This window comes from Bacillus rossius, chromosome 3 (assembly GCF_032445375.1).
Source record: "Bacillus rossius redtenbacheri isolate Brsri chromosome 3, Brsri_v3, whole genome shotgun sequence".
Taxonomy (NCBI): Eukaryota; Metazoa; Arthropoda; class Insecta; order Phasmatodea; family Bacillidae; genus Bacillus; species Bacillus rossius.
Window position 1 is genome coordinate 99,886,398 of NC_086332.1, and position 20,025 is coordinate 99,906,422.

General features: G+C 36.4%; 1 protein-coding gene and 1 long non-coding RNA gene across 6 annotated transcripts in view; one reads left to right on the forward strand and one right to left on the reverse strand.

Annotated features, from left to right (window-relative positions):
* Window positions 1-20,025, forward strand: part of LOC134531075 (uncharacterized) — a 51,609-nt gene that overhangs the window by 24,473 nt on the left and 7,111 nt on the right. The gene's annotated exons all lie outside the window — the stretch shown is intronic.
* The window catches only part of LOC134531074 (TAR DNA-binding protein 43-like), a 76,209-nt gene that overhangs the window by 12,810 nt on the left and 43,374 nt on the right, over window positions 1-20,025 (reverse strand). For all 5 annotated transcript variants that reach the window (XM_063366605.1, XM_063366606.1, XM_063366607.1 and 2 more), the window contains exon 5: window positions 5,774-5,914. In XM_063366605.1, coding sequence (XP_063222675.1) covers window positions 5,774-5,914 — 141 coding nt within the window. The remainder of the gene's footprint in view (window positions 1-5,773; window positions 5,915-20,025) is intronic.

Below are 20,025 nucleotides of genomic sequence, written 5' to 3' on the forward strand. Positions count from 1 at the left end.
TAAGTAGCATTGTCTCTTTGATGTTGCAGGCTATGGTTAGCACAGCTTAATTTAAAAATTGAAGTTTTATTTCACTTTATTTTAAAAGTAAAACTACTATATTATAAGGGCCTATGCAGTCTTATCGGGATTCAAGTGTCAGTATGTGATATAAAGTTTTTTATATCAATCATCATGCATCGTATTTTTCTCATATGATAGTCGCTAACGCTTTTGCTACCGAATGAAACAAATGCAAGTTGTAGATGAGCAATAAAAGGACGCTCACAATGTGTGCCATGTTTGAATTGTTATGTGACGCTCTGCAACTTCCATTATCTGATACCCAATCTTATTCTGTCTGTGTCTGCCTCATCTGTGACACAGCATGAAATAATATAACAGACTAATTTTTACCCATGGCTTCACTCGCTGGAATATTTTTCCAATGCTATTTTCCTAAGTTATGCAATATAACCAATTGAATATATTTCTCTACATAGAGTTTAAATACAGGTAGTATTTATTGCCACCAATGTAATATTATTTGTTTTGTAAGCAACATTAACTTATAAATATTAATATTTAATGCAGGAGATAAAAACTAGCAAGTACCCCATGTAATTAATAATGAAACAATAGGTACATAAGTTACACATACTACTCGCCTAATTACTCACATTATGATTTTTTTTACCTTTATTAGATGTAAATATACCGAAAAACACTCAATTACATATAAGGTTCGTAAAAGTTAGAATCGTAGAAAACAATATATGTTTTATCTCAACCCCTGTCAAAGCTGGTGTTTTATTTTGTTTATTTAAGGAACTTACTTGGTTATGTGACCATTGAGACAAAACTAAATTAGATCCATGCTTTACCTGGGACTCAAAGCAAGAACCTCTTGCATTGTTAGCCTGTGCCCTGCCAACTACGCTACCGAAGTTGGCCTCCTTCTGCTATGTAATCTTCTAGAATGTGGTAATTTTATTAAGGATCTTACAATAAATTAATGCTTTCTTACTAAATCAGACAATTTAAAACAGAAAACTGGTTAATCAATCAGATTTGGAAATTTTTTCGAGTAAGTATAATTTAAGGCTACGCAGTTAGGCCAAATTTATTTCCAAATCAAATTATTGTATTTCTTTGGTTCAGAGTAAATAAATATTCGTTTTCAACATATTTCTTACACCAAACAAATTTACAAAAATTGTCACCATCTGAAGATGAAAATTTGTTTTGATTTAACTTTCAAGTACCTAGAAATACTAAATTTATTGCAATGAAAAATTTTACAGCCAGTAGAGTATTATCAGAAATATCATTAACAAAAGAGGGTAGGTAACGACGTTAGTGTGTATAATGTGTGTAACGTATGTAACAAATATTACATGATAACACAGAGTTTAAAAAAAAAGTTTTGAATTGAAAAAATATCTACAGCACATGATTTTGTATACTTTACAATACTTAAACATTTACATATTTTTGCATATGTTTGCAAACATTTTTGCATACTGTTAGCATATAATGCATATTTTTCCATACTTTAGCATACTTTTGCTCAATTTCGTAACTCGTAATTTGCAACTCTAAACCCTCCTCTAATGTTGGATCCGCTATTGGTATTAGAATTGTGACAATTTGTAAAGACATTTACAATAGGGTAATGTATCATATTTTAGCTATCATAAACCCATTAGCTAATTCATTCTTAGATTCCACTGAAGACATGGCCTGGCACTAGTAAATAAAGGTCTATCTTCAACGCATGATTACGCATGTTGAAAATATCAAAGTACTGTAGCAATTTCCTATTCCTCTTATTTGTGATGTTTCACTTCTAACGGGCCTTGCTATCATGTACTTTTTTTTTTAATTTAAAGGTCATAATTTTTTAAGGGTTGTGGCTAGTTTCTTAATCTAATACAGTACAATTAATTGTTCTGACAAACACCATTGCTGTTTTGCACTGTCATGGAAAAAACTCAAGAATGCAAAATAGAAAAATAAATAAAAATAAAAAAATTAACCCACAGAGAACAATCCTAAATCAGTTGGTGTCGAACAGATTGACCCAATGATGAAATAAAACAGGTATCATGACAACACAATAACGAAAGCACAGACAAACACACTCAAACTTTAAATATCAGACAGCATAAGACAATTCTGTGGAAGGAATTTAGTCATAAAAAATTAACAGCACAAAAGAACATAATGGAATAGCAAAGACCAGACCGTTAAAAAAAAGGTGTGGGTTGTCTGTAAAGTCGGTTTACGGACGATAATTTTACGTGACGTCATAAGAAAACATTGATTAAAAATTGCATACTTTTTAATTTTCAAATATTATTTACAGTTTTTGCAAATTTAATTTAAATAATTTAATTAAATATAATCAAGAACAATTAGTTAAAAAGCCCGCCTTAACCTGTTTGATATTATAGAAGATTTTCTCGCACGGTGGTTGGCCGGTTCTTGCACGCTCTGCTCAGGCGGAACATGACAATTTTTCGTGCATGCAGCCGGTGTTCATCGATTTATAAGACAGTATCACGTGAAAAAAAAAATTGTAATTGGGAACAAATTTGCCGGTTTGCTTAGTGGTGTTCAGTATCAGACATTTTTGTCTTTAAGAAATGATGTCATGGCAAAAAGGTGGTTTTGTAAAAAATCATGCTTTAGACTTTGTAGAAATTTTGACGATGCTGCAGGGTTTCAAAATATCTACAAACCCATTTGTTAAGTTAATATTTAGGAGATCTGAAGAAAGGGTTTAAGTGTACTTTTCAGGGAATATTTTCTTCAGATAAAATGTCTCTTTTGATAACTTGTGACAAAGGTTTTGTGAAGCAGAAATGCCAAAAAGCATCAGCTTTATGTGGGGAAAAAACTTCAAAGCTTCATCAATTCAGATCCAAGTATGAAGTTTTTTAGGTCTTTGAACAAGGTGTTGTGCCCCAAACACATCTTGCTTAATGATAACAAAAGTATTCTGGCAACAGAAAAAATCATTCCATGGATTGTAACTGGATAACAATGTAATTTTTAAAGAATACAAATCACTGAGGGAGACTACAGGAAGCAGCTAAGAGTGGATGTGAATATTACATCTAGAAAATGATAGTGGTTATTGGGACTGAGCATCTTCAGTTTTCAGTAGCAGCACTGAAAGCCAATAACAGTTTATGAGGAAAATAGCACCTATTTTTGATAAAATAAACATGTACTTTTTCAGGTCCCCAGTTATTTATTATTTTAAAAACAGTATAGGTGCATGATATATAGAAACTTAGCCATGAAAGTGATGCTACCAAGGAACGAACTACAAAAGCTCAATTTATAAAGCTCTTTTTTCGTGCAATTATTATATATATATATATATATATATATATATATATATATATATATATATATATATATATATATATATATATATTGCATTTTTGAATGATAATTTAGGCTCTTTTTTTCATGACAGGTGAGCCTGTGCATATTAGTTATCAAAATGAACATGTTCTACCGAACTTGTGCATATAAAACACCTACATGATTACAGAAGAGTGTAGAAACATAGTACACTGATCATTTTCGGTATCATATTTACAGTGTGTTGTAAGCCATCATCTAGCATTTTTTTTATCCTCAGAGAATGCCACATTTAATCACTTTTCATAGCTTGTTAAAGGACGTATTGTTTTAAAAAAACTTTACATTAGTAAAAAACTCATACCATTTTATGCATATACAACATCTAAGTCAGTACACCTACAAATTAGAGAACTGAACTACCTTACAGGGCAAACAAATAGCTACTTGAGTTAGAACTAAATAAATAATAGTTAAAAAAAACTAAAAAAAACATGCTTTTTATAGAAAATTCAACTAAAAAATAGAAAATAAATTTTAATAGATTTGAATTAAAAATAGTGTAAAATAAAAAAAATTTATTTTATTTAAAAAAAAGTGTGGGGTCCATGGTGTCAATAGTTATAATTATTTTATTGACAGATATGAGTAGAAGGATTGTAATTTTTATAATATCTTAAAAAGCACCCCACGCTTTTTTTTAAATAACATACATTTTTTTTATTTTACACTATTTTTAATTCAAATTTATTAAAATTTATTTTCTATTTTTTAGTTAGATTTTCTATAAAAGCGTGTTTTTTAGTTATTTTAAAACTATTATCTATTTTCTACTTTTTAGTTTGGTTTATTTATAAAAGTGTGTTTTTTTAATTTTTTTTAAACTGTTATTTGTTCTAATCTATTATTAATTCCGTGATAACTATAAGTAACTGTAATTATTTTCCAAATTATTAATGTGTACATCTGTATTGATAGTCAGTGAAGCGTTCCACATTTACGTAACAGAAATTTTGGGAAGGATAAAGATTGAGAAAGGGTGAGGAAAAGACCTTCTCAATGAGAGTGTATAGAATATGTGAGAAAAATTCGGATAGCCCGGACTGGGATTCGAACCCAGAGCCTTCCGATGACATGTCGGCTGCTCTACCATCGGGCGCTCAATGTACGATAAATATGAAACAAAGAGCCCCACGCTTTTGTCACAATAATACTAGTATTTTTCATTCATTATTGTTATAAGCTTATTTTAAAAATTATTTTTCACTTTTTAGTTCGATATGCTTTAAAAGCGCGTTTATTAGTTTTTTTAAACTATATTTATTTTTCACTTTTTAGTTTGAATAGAAGGATTGGCGAAGTCCCAGACGAATTACAGTTGGATTTACGGCACCAATCCCAAAATTTGTTGAAAAGAAAACAAAAAATATTTTTTTTTTAAGCTGTGGACAGGATTAGAACCCACGACCGGTGAAACCGTAGGTTGATGTCATCGAAGACCCGTGCCTTAATCCGCTCGGCCAACAAACCAACTGTCAAGGATATATTGTAATAATACTAATACCCCGAGTGCTCGAGCTGGAAAGTAGGTAGACGGTATGCATGCGCCGACTGCACGGTTGTCTCACTTGCTCTCACACAGAGGCTGGGTGAGGAAATTATTTAATCCTGTCGATCCTAATCAGGATAATGAGATAAACTTATTAAATTAGTGTATTGTCACCGGTCCTCGTTTAAAAGTGTGTTGTGCAATTCTGATAGATTCACAAGCTTAGTTAAAATAATCATAACCCACTCTCACTTTTCATTTAATTAAATGTCACAATATTTAGTAGGCTTTGTTTATATCACGCCAAAGACAAACTGAAAGAAAAGAGTTCGCACATGAGCGAAATGGTTTTCTTTACAATGTGCGAACTCTTTTCTTTCAGTTTGTCTTTGACGCGATATAAACAAAGCCTACTAAATATTGTGAAATTATATAAATAGACAAAAATCTTATTTTGCAAATTGAATAATGGAATAATCTTATCAAATTAGTGTATTGTCATTGGTCCTCGATAAATCTACAAAGTTTGAATGAAATCTGACCGTTTAAAGTGGGTCAAAATCGCACCCAAAGGAGTCGGTTACAAACATACAAACAAACAAACAAACATACAGGTGAAGCTAATATAAAGAGTGTAATAAAAACATGTTCTCTGAAATCACAGCTACAAATCATGTGGGTATATGTATTCCCAAACAAAATAGTGCGGATTCTCTGTTTTGATGTGTTTTTACCACATTGTATTTGCATGTATACATAAGGACTGCACCCTGAGTCTTATAAATTATTAGACATTTTAACTGTATGCAGAAAAAAATAATCTCTATTCCTAATCAATACAATTGTGAATCAAGTCAGCTTTCATACCTTGACATTATACACTTTGACGTAACAGGAGCAGCCATCAAATGTGTGGATCTGGGACACCACTTTATCCTGGGACTCATAATTTCTAAATCGAATAATTCCAAAACCTCTGGACTGCCCTGAAGGGGAATGTCTTTTTATCTGGAAAAAAAAAAGTAGAATTTAGTAGCTAAACCAGTTCAAACCTAAAAGAAAAAGATATCAAACATTAGTTTCAATGATTTTTGAACTATAAAATGGAATAAGATACCGTATTTACCTGCGTATGTGTAGCATATTTTATGCAGATTTTTAGTTTAAAAAAGTGTAGTGTGACACTTGTGTGAATTTATAACTTTGGGTAAAAAAATTTTTATAATTGTGGTGTGTTTTGAGTATGTATGTAAATAACTCTACTGTGTTGGGTTTTTAATAAGTAATTTAAGAGTATGTATAAATTGTTTAGTTAAAATATCTGAGCAGTGCGTCAAAAGCACTATGAATGGCACCATTGTGCTACGTCTGGCCGGCTGTCGCCCCAGTCGCCCAGATGGCGCCGGCGAGTGACGTGACTTGCTGGGCTGACATTCGGCAGGAGGAGGGGAAATACAAAAATAAACCAGCAAGTTTGTATACCCTACGCTTGTAAATGTCAATGTACTGGCAAATTCTACACGTGTCTATTTTGACAGGTTTTTAAGATGCAATTGTGACCCAACATAATTGTTTTTTGCATGAGATTTCTCAGCTTTCAAATTCCACATTCCAAGATGAAACTACATCCATCGTTGGTGGTGCCTGCTAGTTTTAATAAAAGAAAATGACAAGAAAGGGTAGCTTGCTGGTATAAAAAAATACAATAGTCCCAAAGGAGGGGGTCATAAATCAAGAGGAGAGACGCACCAATAAGCTGAGACACAGAACAAAGACTTCAATTGTACTCTACTGTAGACAGATATAGTGCGACTCTTACTTGAGGGCAACTGTTATGGCAAAAAAATTGTATTTTTATGCCCCAAATTATAGCTGCGACCCATACGCAGGGGTGACTGTTCTGCTGGTAAATACGGTACACTATATAAAAAAGATAATCTATGGCCATAATTTTTAGGAATTTATTCATAGTTTTGATGTAAGCTTTAGGACATACGCCATTGCTAAGCACATATATGTCTGTAGAAGAAAACTACAAAAAACACAAAAGACACCTGTGTTTTCGTACCATGTGCATCTCTGCCTAAGGATGGGAGCAGATAGCAGTTCCCGAAACGTCGCTTGCTTCTGTTTTAGAAAACTATTGTGTTTGTTTCGTCTTTTCGTTTTGTCGTGTTTTTGTCTCGTTTCAACTGTTGTGCTGAATGTTTTTTTGGTTCAATATTTTTGTGCTGTCATCATTTGTGGGGGTTTTTTCATTCTCTTCTGTTTTTTGGAAAACTGTTGTGTTTGTTTCATCTTTTTGTTTTGCTGTGTTTTTGTCTCATTTCAACTGTTGTGCTGAATTTTTTTTGGGTTCAATATTTTCTTGTGCTGTCATCATTTGTGGTTTTTTTTTCGTTCTGTTAGTCCATTTTTCTTTGTTTTTCTTTGTTTGCTGACCATATTCCTGTTATAGAATATTATGTGGTATTTATATCCTGTTGACTACAGCAATTTTTTTGCTTAATTTGTGTTTTTGTCTTTTGTGTTTTTTGTAGTTTTCTTCTACAGACATACATGTGCTTAGCAATGGCGTGTGTCCAAAAGCTTACATCAACTCATGCACTCCCATCGCACAAATATTTCAAAGATAATTATTCATAGTTGTATGAATTATCTACTATTGCTCTATGCAGTCAATAAAAACCATTGCAACAAAGAAAAGTTATGTTAACTAATTATTGTTGGATTCCTATGTAATCTTCATTACATACGGGAAAGAAGCATTGAGTGATGAAAAAATAGATGACAATATTTATTCAAATGAACTGTATGACCATTTACAAAAGAAAAAATGCAAAAAAACATATTTCAATAATGGTCAAAAATTTCCACTACATATAATATCAATGTACAACTTAACACACATTTGCTAACATATTTTCACCAGAAACATGCACTTGAAAACAAGCCTGATAGATGCAAGGGATGAATGCATTCGAGCACCTCATTAATGTTGGGGTGATGAAATGAGATGAAGCAGCAATGGAATGTATTGATGGGGGAAAAAGAAGTACCCCCGGAAAACCCACCAGCTTATAATGTCTTCTATGGTTCTCACTTGCAAAAAGTTCTGGGTTAGACCCCACTGAGAATCAAACCCAGTTTGTCACAGTGGATGGAGGCTGATCTGGCAAATCTGCCTCTGTGGCCCCAACAATCCAGTACAGGAAGTAATCCAGTGAAATGGTGGTTTTCCCATAGCAAAATTACAGAAGTTTTCCCCTTATTTTTATTTCTTTCTTTTTTGTTTATTATATTATTTATTAGGTTTTCAATTATGGTGTTTGGGCTACTGAATCTGAATTTCAAGATGCTGTCTTGTAGAGGTTGGCTTCTCAATGTAAAATGCAAAAAAAAACAAATTTTTGCACTTTTTTTTTAATTTTTTCCTTATTATCTTGAATACCTGTTTTTAAATGTGACTACTCTAAAAAAAATTAAATAGACAAAAGTTCCTACAAAATGAACTAGTCAACTTTAATTTTATGACGAGCTGTTATGGTACTAGAGCATGCTGAAAATAGCAATTATTTGGCCCTTCTACGAAAACATCAAAAAATGCCCACCCCTACCCTCTACCACTCAAATAATATACATGTTATCAACCAAAATCCTTACACCATGTGAAAGTACGTGAAATTTTCAACATATTAGGTATAAGACAATGAATATAAGCTGAATATGAAATCTGTATGTAGTAATGTACATGATGAGTGTTAAGTCGAGCCCAGGACTGTCATCACTTTGAGTAGGTTCATCTGGAAAAGAAAGATAGCATTTAGTGTTAGAACATGTTTACAAAAGACAGATAAGTTGTATAGTGAGGTATTGATGTATGAAGAAATACACAATGTCAAATGAGCAGTTATGATAACCAACCCATTTTTGTTAACTTCCACCCCCACTGCTCTGGATCCACTGCAGCACCTGATGGAAAACTCTGAAGGTGTGTTGTTGAGCTGCAGCTTCAATGGAAGGTATGGAAGCCATGTATGCTGATGTCGTGTAGGCTGATGTAACATACTGCTAATACCTAAGCTCGTTGAGTGTTATAGTTGGGTGGTTACCACCATAAAGTGCACCAGCAACTGTTATTTCCTTTGGATGGGTTGAAGAATCATTGAATTTTGTAATATGTGAGTCGAGATACGAATTTTCAAAGAGGGTCGAGAAATTTAACCTTCCCTTATATTATATTATATTAGTTGGATAACATGGACATAGAGTCGCAACTACTCACTGCATGGAGGAAAAGCATGTGGTTGGCAACACTCTTCTTCACTTCACTTTCCAGATGGTAGAAAAGCTGAGGAGCTTTACCTCTCCCTGACCTGGAAATATATACTGGACCAAAAAGTCAACGTCTTCCCCCACAATTTCAACACACTTGTGAGCCAAAGCCAGGGATTCTGCCATCAGCTGACTGCTTGGAGGCGATTCTACTTTCATTTCATTTGTTATTTGCATGGCGATATATATATCCTTGTTTTTCACATTTAATGGAAAATTTACTTTGAAACTGTTGGTGTCATGATCCTGCTAAATTGCATCTCCACGGACTGCTTATTGGTCGTCGCCTCAAGCGCTCCATAAATTTGGTAATCTTCTGTCCGTCCGAGTACCTATCTAACACAACTGTCACACTTTGATTGTACTTACTTCATACATAATGGATATATGAGTCGCAAATTCACTCGACCATACGACTCTGTACAACATAAGGCCCCATAAATCACATATACTGTTTTGCTATCCAACACTGTGGTGTCGGGAAGAGGATTAAAAGCTTTGTACTAAACAGATTTTGTCATTTCGGATTACACTCTCATCTATCAAAGCTAGGGACGATGGAGCCGATTCATATGTTAAGAAATCCTCAGTTTCTTCTTCTGATTGTTTGGCGACAACCATCCTTTGAAAAAGTGATTGGTTTAATGACCACAGGTTGATCACTAATGAGGATGGATGAGCTGATGGTTGCGAGTCAGTCCGTCCATTTAAACTTGACAGCTCTGAAGTCATTGCCAACAATTCCTTTGATACCTTTGGTCCCCACCTCCCTGGACAAGTAACAAAAGTATTAATGTTCTCCCACAACCTCATTGCTGATTGATATTAGTTCTGAGGTGTCGGTTATAGGTGGGTGTTAATGAAACCATTTCAAAATATTTTACATACAATTTTTGTCAAGATTCACTTTTGCATCACAACTGTCCGCATACTGGTCAGTCGTTCCAAAGCTTACACCACAGAAATCCTGATCGCGTTTGTGACATGCTGGAGCAAACTCATACCCAGCATCCATCTTGCCAAGATGCCTTCCTTAATCCACGTGCTCTACTTAGCCCTCCTTTAACTTTCATGTGCTTCTTGAGCTGCTGTTCAATACACATGCTGTTCCATGTTCCGCACCAGCATTTGTCTCTAAATCGATTTGTGAAACCACCTTTCGAAGTGAATGCTTGAAATTCATCAGGTGGGCTTGGAATGCTCTAGTGTGAGCATATCTTGCAAGTACAAGTGTGCGCACTTGGCATATAGATAGTGCCCACTGACGTGAAAATATGGTAGCATTTCGTATGATTTGAAGATGTAGTTTCCAATTGCCCATCCACTCAGATTCAATAAATTTCAACACCAAAGTTATCATTTGGAAATATTCAATCCACAACTCTGAAGTGAGGCCTAGATTCGCAAGATGTTGAAGGTGGGTTTCAAATTTTTGTGAAATTTCCTTTCCACAATTTTTTTCATGTGCATCCAGTAGCTCACTTTGATCACCACTGTACACCACACGACTTGCTATCACATCTCACGCCTTAAGGTAGAGAGGTTGATCGAACATGATGAAAGTTGTTTGCTGCCCCAGTGAATGTGTCTTTTCAACAGCAGACAAAAATGATGTGTATATAGTATTTTATTCCCCAGGAGGCACATTTATAAAGGGTTGGCAGTCTATGAATGTTGTTTGGTTAACTCATCCATAAAACCATTATATCCAGAAATTCCTGCACAATTTTTATATTTGCTGTACAGCTACAGCAGGAGTGGTACTGATTCAGCGATGGTCTCAGAATGAGGGTATTGTACTTAGGTAATTGTGACTAGCAATTAAGCCAACATCATCGTTCTTTTCAAAATGTTTTAGTGGTAAGCTTCCAACAATTTGTGCTGATGATATATCCTTCAGTCATGCAACATTTTTACCCAGAACTTCCACATTATTTTGGGGTGACACACCAGATGCCTCTCATTGTGTGGAATTTGTTTTGTCCATCCAGAGTTTGAATGTTGATATTGGCATGTCATAGACCATCTTGTAGGTTAACAGTAACTGGATGACACATAATTGACAACACTTCAAATCAAGTTGCTTCATTGTACGAGGAACAAAACCCCATGGAAAATAGGACATGTATCAATTTGTGAGAACCACATTTTTTGTAAAGAAATGCTGCTAAGCCGATTTGAAGAGGTGAGAGGAATGAAGCAGGCTGCACAACACTAATCACGCTACGTGCAATGGCTGCAGAATTTTCTTCTATTTCTCCAGATCCCCTTGCTTTTTGCTGAGCACCACAGCATCCATAAAAACTATAGTCTCAGAAATGAGATCCTCAGTTTCATCTAGAAACCTTTCTGAAGGGGGGTATTCAGTCAAATTATATACAGTAAAACTCGCTTAAGACGTTCCCGTATAATACATTTTCCCGTTTATAACATTTACATAATTATTCCCTTAATCACTTCCATATATCTCTATGTTAATTTTTTCCATTCAAAACATTTGCCATTATAAATACTAATAAAGTTTATCTTTACAAGATAAACTTTATTTATAATTAAACCTTTAGACAGTTTATAAACAATAACAAACATAAATACCAAAACCTTTGCCGCATGCAGCACGCTGTTACGATATATTTTTCGTCTAATCATCTGCTTGCATTCGTATTCTTTGCGAGGCTGTTCCATCTGTACACCATTTCCCTCATTCAAGGCATAACGTCGACGAATACATAACAAAAACAAACCACTAGCCTTCGTTGACCAGAGATTAGAGAAAGTTACAGATGGAGCATAAACCCAGTTTGTAGATATCTCTGCTGAAGCCAGGGGACGTAAGGGGGAAGCAGGTCGCCGCCTTATTGTTCCGTGAAGAAATTCACATTTTCTCATAAGTGATGTATGTATGGTGCATGAATATTAAACAAATAAAGACTGTTGACTCGAGAAAAATGATTGTGTACAAGAGTATGTAGTGAACTAAATTTCTATATACCAAGTGTGCTATGCTCTATCTACACATATACACAGATAATGTGTGGTGTTGTTAGGTAGAAACAAAATATAATTGTCACTTCCTGAATATGGTCTATAGATGTAGGAATGGTGTTATTTAGTTATTAGAGTTTAAATAATAAATAATTCTCTGTGGATATTTATGGCTCTGTAAAAATAAGTTTCAAAATTCATATATGGGCGCCACCCTTATGCACAACTTAAATTCCTTAATAGGTCAAGGTTAATGTAGTGTGGTACATAAGGGAAAGATGAAATTTTCTCATACTTTAAAATCCTCACAAGGCATGAGAATAGACAACAGACAACTTGAAAACATAAAGGACACATACACATACACTGTAAAATGACAACATGGAAACATGATTAACACCAATATTCTTTAATCAAATAAAAATATATTTTAGTTTCTAGTTGGTCCAGTGGTATGCTATTCATATTTGCTAAAATTGCTGGATCTAGGTTGCACACATGATAGCATAAAAACAAGAGTTCATATAGTTTCAAAATAATAATGTCTGTTGAAATCTCAATTTATAATCGAAAATTTTACGTGAGAAGATAATATTTATTTGTAGTGTTCTTTATTAAAGTTGATTTTTATATTCCGCGGCTGAACTCAATAAATAATTGCGGTAAAGCATCTTGAGACATCTGTCTCAGTTCACCTCTGGGTGTTTGAACAAAGTCAAGTGTAGAAACAGGATGCGTGATCATTTTTTATAAAATGTTTATCTCAATAGGTCCCTTAACGTGCTCAACAAAGAAATGTAATATTTAAAAGTCCGTCGGCAATATTACGATGTATGTAGGTAGAAAACAGTTAAATTAGTATAGCATCATGAGTCGGCTGTTTACTCACGGTAAATCACTCTTAAATACACGTCAGTTATGACGTGCCCTAATTAAATAACATATACTTTAGGTTTATACGACGTATTAAACATCCTGGTTGTAGGATGATCTACCCAGCTATTTATCTTCGTTGATTTTTGAAGGGATTTAAACCCGGGCTATGCAGCCATCATCGCCGTTAATTCAAGACTCTTTTCCGTTAATTCTGTAGTGACGCTTATCCTAAGCAACACCGCCGCTGATTGGCTGAAACACTAAGATTGTTGACTTAATTACACGTTCAAAATCACTCACAGACAATTAACAAAACAAATTAATACATCAAAATGCCTTAAATTTAAAATAGGATTTTCCAACAATGAAAATTCTGTTTTGCAAATAATAAATAAAAAGTTCAATTTGCCGTTTTAAGTCCATTGTTCCCTAGAGGGGTCTTGTTAATTGAGCTTCGGCATCACTCAGATTACACCATAGAGAATGGTAGTTGCAGATACGTCCAAGTACATAATCATAGAACAAAACATAAAATGTCAATAAATAATAAAAATAATAATTAAAAATGTTATTTAAATAAAACAAAACACTTTCTGTGCGTAGGACAGTCATGTTTCAGCACAGAATTGCCGCCCTTGATAAGCATAGTGTGTTGCAGTTTTCAAATTTTCAAACAAGACACGGTGTGCTTTTCAGTTGAAAACTCGCTGCTCGAGTTAAATAAAAAAGTTAGTTGCCAGGCAACGACTCGCGCGACACCACAAAACGACGAAAGAAAGAGGGAGAATAAAAAAACTTTGGCGCGAGAGAGGACACCTGTCCCGCACCCCTCCTCCTGATTCGTGGACTGTTCCCTCAGTACGCGGCACTCCGTCACAGAGTTCAGACCTGCGCTGGTCGTCGGTGCATTTTTCGCGGGAAAACTTGCAATCTTGTTGAAGTTCTCGGCATCGTCAGTCCTGGAACTAAGTTGGATGCAGTGGCACTCGGAGGATAATACTTACAGTAAGTATTCTTCGCAATCACAAGGGAAATATGTGAGGAAAATGTACATGTTGCATAACAATGGGACTTTATCCAGGTCATCACCTTAGCAGTGGATCGGCCTCCATCCGTGGTGCTGGCAGCATCCTGTGGAAGGCGAACCTGGGACCATACATCACCGGGTGGTGATTCAGCTGCCCTCGGACAGCCCTGCCGACCAAATCAGCGCGGGACGTCGGCTGACGTCACAGGCGCGCGGCGGCGACGGAGCAGCAGACGGTGTCACCGCCACCTGCTCCTGCTGGGACAGTCGTCTCGGAGCGACGACACCTGCCGCCCTGGTCCTGGCCCAGTGCGTGACGCGGCGGAACACCGCGGCGCCAGCACATCGTTTGCAGCACACGTCATTGTTAGGTACACTTCCGAAGGAATTCGCGTCTCTGTTCGCTCCTATTGTTGAGTGTAATCACTGCACTCACTTAACTTAAAACTCTCGTCTGTAAATCAAAGTTTATCAATATAACATGTGTGATCGTGCACTTGCAAGCACGAGTGTCTGCAGGCCTATCAACTTCTTTACTTGATGCAGACATACCATTGGACCACCAAATATACTTAAAATATTAATGCTTATATGTAATAATAATAAATAAAATCATTTAGATAGCTCTCGGTTCGTAATCTATTAACAAGAATAATATATTAGCTTAATTAACAATAAGTTATTTCTTGAAAGTTTTTAATTCAAGTTATCACAACTTTGCATAAATTAATTGGAACATTAATACATTTCTCATATTGTTAGGATGTGATTTTTACAATGTTCATTTGCATGCAGCCTAAGCCTAGTGCTGTCTGTATACTTCACAATATCATTTCACATATCAACTTCATGTATATCTTACATCTACATCTCATCAACAATTCATAAAAATTTACAATTCACAATTTCATATCATAACATTTACATTACATTTATATACAGTGTTATAGGCTGTTATTATAATAGCCTGATTTTAATAACATTTTAAATGCGTTCTTTAAATTCTTTAAACAAAAATTGTTTTTAGCTAAACAAAGTGTTTTTAGCTAGGTAACAAGGCTGTGTGAAAGAAATCACACCATATGTTCCTTTTTTTGTTTACTTTTCATCCGCCTCTTTTCTCACAGCAGCAGGCGAATTCTCTTGTCTCTTTTTATTTCTTTTCTTATCTCAGTCGTCTCGGCGAGTGAGTAACTTGAACTCTGTTATCTGACTGGTGGCCTCCGATTTCACTCTGGCGACTATCGGAGCAGTACAGCTGTTCGATGCTCTTTCATTTCACTCTCATTTTCATCGTGTTTTATCGACCCGCAGCGGGCTTCGCTGGGTCGGAAATTCACGTTTATTTTTCACAAATAAATTCCTTACAGGAATTTAGCCTTGTAATGTGTCTGAGGCTCCTAGCCTCGGTGTAGATAGCAACATGCTATATTATCAACTGTAAACAAAACATGTGTTCTTCAGGATAGCTTGCAGCAGCTCCTGCTGAGTAGTACATTTTCCATTTTCTCTCTTCTCAGAGCTGAATTAGTATTTTGAAAATAATTTATATTTTCTTGAAAATTTTTTTTTCTTTTGCTTGGAGGATTGTATTAGATTGAAGTTGGTTTATATTGAGGCCTGTGGACACTCACTGCAAGAGCGTGTCATCTCGCGACATAGGATTCTACACAGTGTTTTTCAGGTCAGCCTATACCAAGATTTTTCTTCAAAGAAATAAAATACATAAACAAACTTCGAAAAATCGAGTGATTCATATAATGAAAATTTATAAATTTTCTGTATAGGGTCCTTTTCAAAATAAAACTTCATATAGATGTTTTCTGCAAATTTCTTGTTACCATTTCATAGCAGATCAGCATACCCCTTTCTTTTTTTCTTTAACAACAAATATAGGAATAAAACCTAATTAAATTCAACACTACTAACAGATTGGATTTGTATGCGAAATGGATGCATACTTTTCTAATCAGTATCCCCAAGTGATACCAACCTAAAACATCAGAAAAAGGATTACTCCTTCAAATCTCATTAGTTTTCTCATATCAAACCAAAAATAATATATCTATTTCATCTTAAATTGTGGTGATCTCTGCAAGAAAAAGTGTTACAGTGCAACGAAATATCAACTGGAATAACCTATAACAAGGTAACCTAGAATAATTTTGCTTGTAGTTGCAAAGTGTTTTGTGCTTGTAGAATTGCTTTGCATGCCAGTGTTTACACATGTGTACACAGCTAGGTGAAATAACATCTCACACTTGTATTTTGTCGAACACAGTTACACTCATGTCTTCTTGCTAGATAATTACATAGCTCTTCACAGTAAATAGGGCGAGTCTAGTGCTTCCCAATATGTGTTAGTGTTAGTGGGTCAGTACCCAAATTGAAGAATACGTTAGCCGTAAAATACTCAAATACCTCATAAATAATTTATACCCATAATAGCTACACTGGCTACTCAAAATCCCAGTGCTGGTGGCATGTCACTTCACCTCGTCACAGGACACTGGCGGGAATTACACTTCCGCTCTTACGCAAGGGTATACTCAACGGCTATATTACGCCTCTCCTGGCGTACCATATACATAACAACCTAACACACTATAAACACGGGGATTATATGGCTCTTGTGTTAGCCATCACATACAGACTGCTCTCAGCTGTTACTCCAGCTTACTCGCTCACATGACAATGAGGTAAACATTAACTAGTGCACCGACCAATATTTAATTTGCAGTTGTAGGGTTCTTATATTCCCTCAGCTGTGCAATGTTGTAACGGCCTATTGACTGGCCTGTTGATGGCTCGGCTAAAGCATAGCAATTCTCATGAGTGGATCCAGTTATAACATATGGACCATCAAATAATAAAAACAATTTCTTGGTAACATTTTCCCAAGCTCTGCTCACTGGATTAGTTTTCTTGAGCACCAGGTCACCAATTTTGAAGGTTGCTAATTTTGAAGCGGGGTGCCTCCTCTTGCGGACTGCAGCTTCTGCTGTAAGATTCTTGCTTATAAATTCCTCCACCTCTTCACCAGTGGGTAAATCTTCCTCCTCTTGCTCTTGACTCAGTCGGGGCAGGTAGATAGGGTTGATCGCCTCGGACCTATCCAGACTCATGGCTTCGTGTGGGGTGACTCCTATCGAACTGTGTACTGTATGATTTATTACACATTCTACATATGGTAGTTTATCCCTCCAGGATTGCTGTGACTTGTGACATAATATACGTAATAGGCCTCCAATAGTTTTCATCAATCTCTCGACGGGATTGCTTTGAGGGTGGCGTACAGAAATGGTAGTGGGGATAACGCCTAACTTGCGTACGCCCTGCTGCCACACTTCACTAGTAAACTGTGTACCCTTATCTGAGAGTACCATCTTTGGCATCCCAATTTCCTCAGTAAATAATTTTAATTTACCCATAACTGCTTTTGCAGTGGGATTTACAATAGCGTACAGCCTTGTGAATTTTGTGAATATGTCTTGAATCACAAATATATATTTTGCCCCTCCTTTGGACTGGGGTAATGGTCCAAATAAATCCACTGACAATAACTCTAGTGGTGCCTTGGGGAGAATAGGCTGTATCTCTCCATGCAGGTGTTCTTTAGGTGATTTTGACTTTTGACAAAGATCACATGCTCTAGTGACCTGTGTGATAAATTGAGGCATATTGGGCCAATATACTTGCCTCCTTAAAGCTTCCGTTAGCTTCTTGCTTCCAGCATGCCCAAGTGCAACATGCACTTCCCATGTGACTGGCTGTCTCATGCTGATTGGAATTACCGGCTTCCATGCATCTTCATATAGATATTTCTTTCTTGAGTGTGCAAATAATATTCCTTCAGGGGATTTGCAAAAATATTGGTGGATCTTGTGTTCCGCTGGGTGACTGGTCAGCTGTTTAACAGTGTCTTGGCAGAATTTGTCCTCCTGCTGCTTGGCTTGCAGGTCCTTTAGTAGTTCTTGGAGCTTTGGGTTGGATTTCAAAACATTTGCTGCTGTTAATGCTACTAGGAATTCCTTCTGGTGGGCTGGGCTGGTGTTGTCTTGAATTTGTTCAAGGCGGCTCAGATAATCAGCTGTTGTGTTAGATGACCCCTTGATGTGCTGAATCTGTACATCATACTCTTGCAGCAATAAAAACCATCTTGTAAGTCTGCTCCCAAACAACTTCCCAGCCTTCAGACAAGTTAAGGCCTGGTGATCAGTTAGCAGCTTAATGGTTTCACCTAGTAGTATGTCACGGTACTTCTGTAGGGCCCACACTATAGCTAACGCTTCACGTTCAGTCACAGTGTAATTCCTTTCAGCTGGACTTAATGTTCTGCTGGCCATTGCCACTGTTTTTTCCACTCCTTGGTGTTCCTGTGCAAGTTTGCATCCTAGTGCAGTATTAGATGCATCTGTGTACAGCAGAAATTCCTTTCCTTGAACAGGATGGTATATCACGTGCTCTTCCAGGAATAGGTTTTTCAAACTTCTGAAGGCTTGGTCATGCTCTTCAGTCCACTTCCATACATGATCCTTCTTAAGGAGCTGGAACAAAGGTACTGCACACTGGGCTACCTTATTAGAATAATTTCGGTAGAAACCAACTATGCCTAAGAAGACTCTTAGTTGTCTCACATTCCTGGGTGTGGGGAAATCTTGAATAATCTGGAGTTTCTCTGGAGCTGTTTTAATTCCTTCTGGTGTAAGGATATGCCCTAAGAATGGCAGTTCTTCTCTACAAAATTTGGACTTGCGTATTTTTACTGTCATACCTGCATCTTGTAATTTATGTAACACAGTAGCAATGTGTTGCAGGTGTTCCTCAAAAGTGACAGATGTTATCAAAATATCATCCACATATGCTCTGGCAAATCCTTTGCACTCAGGCCCTAGAGTAGTGTCAAGGCACCTGGTGAAATCTGCTACAGCGTTGCAGAGTCCAAACGGCATCACAGTAAAAACGTACTGTTGATTGTGGAATAGGAAAGCTGTGTATTTACATGACTCAGGCTCAAGTGGAATCTGCCAGTAACCAGATGACAGATCCATGGTGGTTAAATATTTGACACCTTGGTACAGCCTCAGAATTTCAGCTGTCTGTACCGGGCTCTCCCTGTCCTTGATGGTTATTTTGTTTAACTCTCTTGCGTCAAGACAGAGTCTCACAGTCCCATCTTTCTTTCCAACGCAGACAATAGGGTTGGCATAAGGGCTAGCCTCCCTTCTCACAACATTCCAGTCTATCATGAGCTGCAAATATGCAGTAGCCTCTTGTACGTACTTAGCTGGAACAGGGTAAGACTTCCTATGAAAAGGTGCATTCTCCTGTGTCTTGATTTGTGCCTGATAAAATTTATTTCTCCCTGGTTTATCCGAAAATACATGCTGGAAATTTCTCAACACATTGAATAGCTGTTGCAGCTGAATGTGTGTGACAGTTCTGGAATCTTGAACTGACTGTCTGATGTCCTCAATGGTAGCTTGCAGATGTTCGTTGGCTTGGTTGTTACACACTCGCTTGCACATAGGTGTGTTAATCAAAATGCCTATGAAGTTGTTTCGGACATGCCATTTGTCTGTTAATGACACCGGTGTAGGACTGTCACTAGGTTGTATAGTGCTTTTCCTGAAATCTATTACTATGCCGAACTGTGACAGAAAATCAGTTCCAATGATTAGTGGTTTTGCTAATCCCTTTACCACTTGTGCTGTCAACTCCTTGGGTTTTCCAAGTCCATAGACTGTTATGAGCACTTGCCTGTTCACAATAGGACTGACTCTTGAAGTAACACCAATAATTTTGATGGCGGGTACTGGAATTTTTGGTACCTTCATGCCAATGCGTTCTAGGAAACATACCAGCTCCTCACTGATACAGGTCACCTCTGCTCCAC